General features: G+C 43.5%; 1 protein-coding gene across 2 annotated transcripts in view; it reads right to left on the bottom strand.

Moving 5' to 3' along the window:
* Positions 1-3,716, bottom strand: part of CHCHD6 (coiled-coil-helix-coiled-coil-helix domain containing 6) — a 121,829-nt gene extending 118,113 nt beyond the window's left edge. Inside the window, exons 1-3 of one of the 2 annotated variants that reach the window (XM_009321037.1) lie at positions 3,651-3,716; positions 3,183-3,315; positions 2,046-2,115 (exon numbers count right to left, since the gene is read on the bottom strand). In XM_009321037.1, coding sequence (XP_009319312.1) covers positions 2,046-2,115; positions 3,183-3,315; positions 3,651-3,701 — 254 coding nt within the window. In that variant the 5' untranslated portion in view covers positions 3,702-3,716. Of the gene's footprint in view, positions 1-2,045; positions 2,116-3,182; positions 3,325-3,650 lie in introns of those variants that run through there. The other variant, XM_009321038.1, reaches the window with a different exon arrangement.
* Between the last annotated feature and the right edge of the window lie 1,818 nt (positions 3,717-5,534).

Below are 5,534 nucleotides of genomic sequence, written 5' to 3'. Positions count from 1 at the left end.
ATTCAAAAGTCCAACAAACTTTAAACATGACCTGCAGCTTCAGTAAGGTACAGCTCTGGCAACAACAGTAGACTTAGCACCATATAAGCTTATACTTGTTATATTTAGCTCTATTAAGTACTTAATTATCACCTGAAAACAGTGAGAATAGAAAGTAGTTAGCTAGATAAATAGACACTGCTTTGGAAAAGATCAAGGGATGTACAACAATAAAAGGAGTTAGCCTATCTGAAAATGCTGCTCTTCTGCTCTACAAGGGAAAGAAAATCACATAAAATGCATGCAGCAACAGCACTGAGAGAAGCAGCCTTGTCAGGTCCATAGCCTGGACATCTGAACCTCAGATTGCCATGAAGGAAATTCTGTCCAATTCCAGCCCTGGAAATCCCACATGCAAGCAAAGAGAGATTAACATGAAGTGAATCGCAGAATAAATTAGGTTAGATGGGACCTTTGAAGGTCATCTGTTTTGAGCAGGAGGCTGGAATAGAACTAACTTCAAGGTTAGATCAGGTCGCTCAGGGCCTTCTCCAGTCAACCTCCGATGATCTCCAACGGTGGAGATTCTATATCTTTCCTGTGCAACCTGTTCCAGTGCTTCACTGGGCTCACTGACTGGGGTTTTCTGCCACCCTCCCCGCCCCCCAATTTACTTGCTGTGATTTGTGTCCCTTGCCTCCTGTCCTTTCAGTGTGTACCTCTGAGAACAGTCTGGCACTGTCTCTATTTTACTGTTTTAGGAAGTTGAAAACAACAGTTAGATCCCCCCTCTTCTCCAGGCTAAGCCAATGCAGTTCCCTCAGCTTCTCTTCTCCCGTGCCTCTGGCTTGCCAAGGTCCCTCTGAGTGGCAATGTTGCCCTCCACAGAGCAGTGACCACTCCCTCAATTTGATGTCATCCACAAGCTTCCTCGGGGTGCATTTCAGCCCATCCAGGTCTGGTTCTGGTTCCACAGTTGAGCCGCACGCATACAAGCTGCTCCTCCCTTTCTTGTCTTCCCTGCTTACCTTTCCTCTGCATTTCTGCCTCTACCTCTCTTTTCCCAGATCAGGTATTTGGGATGCAGTTCAGTAGCTCAGCACTGAAAACTGCCAGCAATTTCAATTCCACATTCCCCAGGAAAGTGAACCAGCTTTCCAGAGACTTCCTTGGTTGCATCTGTGCCTTTCCTAAAGACAGTGTGATTGATGCAACAGGGTTTTGTTTCAACAGGTTTGGCCAGTCAGTTGTAACACTAAAAAAAATACCACACACAGAGATTGCTTTTCATTGTTAACAGGAAAAGACCGATCTTTACAGCATCTTTAAGAACGCACAGACAGATCAGGCCAGCAGTTTTAGAACAGAAAGCTACTGAGTTACACAGAATTAAGTTCTCACTACCTTGCAATGCCGAGAACTAGGAGGAGACTGCTGTGGTTCTGACAAAGAGAAGAGGACAGTTTTCTTCTACGATTTTTTTCTCACCCTTACCCCATCTTCACCAGTATTTCTATCTTAATAAATTAAAATACCCTTGGATAAAAAATTCATGGCACTCTATACTGGCTGACAGGCATTATGTCTAGTTGAGGAAAAGGAGGAGGAATGGAATCAGATACATAACACAGATCTGATTATTTTAGGTATAAACTGAATTAAACCCATCACTGTGTTTGAGATTCCAAAATCCCTAAGGGAAGTATCAGACACAGACTTCTTCACTTATCCCAGAAAAGGCAACCGTACTCAAGGTTATGCTCTATTGGTCTTGCAATGCACACCACACAAGTTTTCTGTAGTTACCAGCTCTTTACATTGGTCCTCCCTGTTTCTCCAAACACCACTCCAATTGCCCACAGCTCCCCTTACTGCTATTTTTGGCTAAGGGACAGACTTCCCTAAAAAAAAAAAGCATGTTCCATGGCCCTTAACCAGGCTTCAAAGGGGATTCTCAGGCATTAAAACACAGTCATTGCACTCAGACTGAAGTAAAACATACATACACACACATAAATATAGTCCAAACAGAGCTAAACTACTGTCTTTCCAGAACTTCACCTCACCTCCTGTACAGTTCCTGCTCTCCAGCAGAAGACTTCTGACCAGAGTCACTTGCCACTGGTGGCTGGATTCCTAGAAAGAAGAACAGAAACCTGAGAGAACTATAATACCAAACACAGTTCTTCACCATGTCATAAGTTATTTGAAAAGAGGAGAGTATTTCATATGTGTTAGCTCATCAAGAGAAAAAAGCAATACACCTAGAAAAGTCTCAAGAAAATTTAAATTTGATGGATAGAGCTTGAATTCATGAAACAAAGAGACACTGACAGCATCGTCTTCAACAAGGCATGCTGAACAAGGCAAGCTACAGAAACTTCTAGGTAAGGACGTTAACACCTCAAACCCCTGGTTTATACTGAAACGTAAGCATGGTTTTAGTCCTACTTTCCATTTCCTTCCTGTAGTTCCACTTGATCTCCAATCCTCGTTTTCCTGGTAATTACAAGGGATCCCACAAATGGAGACGAAATTATTTGATGGAGTTTAGGCCATCCATAAGGCTGAATCCACTTTCAGGAAAGATGTAGGCTAACAGCAAACAAATCTTTTACAGCGAAGGCCTGGTTCCCTAACTTCATGTTAGTCTGGATGCCTTAAACAAATCCACACTGATAACATATATCAACAAAGTATATTTGAGAACCAAGAGAAACCAAATAGTTTTCTGGCCTGTAAAGACAGGTAAGTTCAGAAACCAAGTTTTCACCATCCACTTGGCAAGCTGTGCTTAGTCAGTCTATCCTCCCCTATAAGCTTATTTCCAAAGAACAAAAAGCAGTATTTCCCCCACCCATCCACAATATATTCCCCGTGCACGGAAAGGAGACAACAAGTTAGCTTGCCAGGAATGAAAGATAAAATAAAAAATTTCTGCCTTGCCTATTGCACGTTCATCTGAAATCCTAGAAACGTTCACAAAACGATACAAGTTTATTAAAGTATCTGGGAAGAGTGGTATTCCAAAGATGGAGAAGGAAAGGATCTAGAAAAACAAGTTGTCTTACTTAAGGTCACACAGCGACAGAACTAGAACCATAACTTTTCAACTTCTCCAACGTGAAGAAGTAACATCCGGTGGCAGCGCTACTGAGATGTGTGTCAAAAGAGTCAGTAGACCTGAGAGGGACTGGCAGTACCTGTAGGAGATTTGGGTTTCCCTTCTGCAGCTGGTGAAGATGGAGCTGTGCCATTGGATGAACAGGGCGATCTCTGGTTGTCCCTTTTACTTTGAGGAGATTCTTTCATTCGGTTCACTACATCTTCAGAGAGCTGAAACATACATACATGGGAAAGAAATTGACCAAGTCAACTCTTAACGCATATGTATTTCAGGATAAAAGCTCCCCACTTGTTAGTTTCCATGCTACTGCAAAAGTATTGCCAGTTACCTCATTTCAATGCCACGGTCCTTCAAATCCAGGTGGTCAACATCTGTATGTTGACTTCACATTTAAAAAAAACATACCCTATTAGTAAGTGATAAAACTTCCTATCTACTGACCCTAAAGGCTTCACTGGACAGCAAGAATGAATCTTCCACAAATACTAACAAAGGTGGAGAGCACTGCTAAAGAAGCCAACCCCTTGAGTAGGGACATATTTACCAGAAGTAGAAGGAAAGGAACAGGCAGCAGGCTGTAAGTCCATCCATCCATCCTTCTTCTTTCCCCATGCTTGCTAACCCAGCCCAGCATGGCAGAAGTACTGCAAATCATACGGCAGAGAACAGCTGCACAGCCCTCCCATTCACATAAGGCCGCAAACAGTTTTGCAGTCTCAACTTCATTCTCACTTCCTTACTTGGGTCCAAACCCATGGAAAAGAAAGAAAAGTTAACTTGAATTTTTCTGGCAATTCAGTCCAAGGGGCTTCTCACAGCACTGGTAAGATTGACTCCTTCCTCTTCCCAAGGTCAAGGTTCTGTGCTGACTGTTCTGGCTCCAGAACAAAATGAAATGAGGCCATTTCCCCACCTACATCGGTCACTGAAGAAGACGATTTTCAGCTGTGCCACTGCTACCCAATTTAACAGTGTTTTTAACATATACGTTATACATCCTTATCATGCCAAATTCCTTTTCGTGGGAACTAGTTTTTAAAAACACAAACCTGTAAAAAGCCAGACTTAGTTAAGAGCAGGCTCAGTGGAACTACTTTTATATATGTAGCTGCAAAAAGCAAATCATAGAATGGTTTGGGTTGGAAGGGACCTTAAAGATCACCTAGTGCCAATCCCCCTGCCATGGGCAGGGACACCTTCCACTAGACCAGGTTGCTCAATAACTTCCTTGGTACTAAGAATGGGGAATGAATATTTTGTTTCACAAAACAAACCAACTAAAAAAAAAAAAAAAAGTAAAGAGAAACTTTTACTTCAGGAAGTCAAACAGAAAGGCCTACAAAGACCACAGCTCATTTAACCTAATCAGCTGTTGTAAGCTACATAGGGCATCTTCATCTTGAGCACCTGGAGGTCATAAACAGACCAGTAACAATGAACCCACATTTGTTCCATCAGCATCTAGCTGATGGAGCAGCTAACTAAATTAGAGCATCAAACAAATTGCATCCATGGCAGGTGAGGGTGAGCCCTCAAGAGGCCTCCACCTATATCCTGTAAAGAGAAATCAGGCAAGAACGACTCTACCTCTGTCAAACGCTTTAAAAAGGAGATCGGCACAATCTTAGTTAACTTTTGTCAAATTAGTCAAAATGGGATAAAAAATAAGTAACCACAGCAAAACTCGCTCTGCAAGCTTATTTCAGATGAATCTTAAGGGAAAACCAGATAAAAGTATGAAGAAGCAACAACAATGAAAATGATGGTAGTAATAAAAAAAAAGTTAAATAACCGATGAAAAATAGGGAGAGAAATCTTGATGGGGAAAAAAGTGTTCCTTAATGATACCACTACCACTCTCCAGGGCTTGTTTTCGCAACATATATATGTAGATGTTCAATCAAAGTTCAAGAAGCAGCTTCCCACTGCCCCTCCTAGAAACACCCCTAATCCTCACTAGTCCCCACAACCTGCATGTTCAGACAGCGGTGCTTTGCCAAGGCTCTTGGTACCATTAATAAGGGCAGAGGTGTCTCCTCTTGGATGCCCTCGGAGCCAGGCAGTGTCTTTGGCATCAAACTGCTTGCAAAGCACAAGGCAGGGGCAAGATGGGGTCATTAAGCAGTGAGGATGGGCAAGAGCAGGGTTCGGAAGGGGAGATAAAGGGCTGGTGTGTCACCGCTCAAGAAAAGCCATGCTCAGGCACTCAGCCCTCTTTCCCACCGCTCTCCAGTCATCCCATCGCCTCTCCAACCCCCTACTCCTTCGGCCTTCCAGCTTTTCCTCCCCTCTTCCTTGCTGTTTTCCTCGCCCACCCCTTCCAGCCCTGTAGCACGTCCCCTGACCTCCCTGCCCGAGCTCCACCAGCAATGCCACCCCAGCAGGGCCTTCCTCAGCCCAGGTCCCTGCCCTCCACCCCCGGCCTCCA

This window comes from Pygoscelis adeliae, unplaced genomic scaffold (genome assembly GCF_000699105.1).
Source record: "Pygoscelis adeliae isolate BGI_AS28 unplaced genomic scaffold, ASM69910v1 Scaffold453, whole genome shotgun sequence".
NCBI classification, from domain to species: domain Eukaryota; kingdom Metazoa; phylum Chordata; class Aves; order Sphenisciformes; family Spheniscidae; genus Pygoscelis; species Pygoscelis adeliae.
This window is presented reverse-complemented; position numbering and strand designations above follow the sequence as displayed.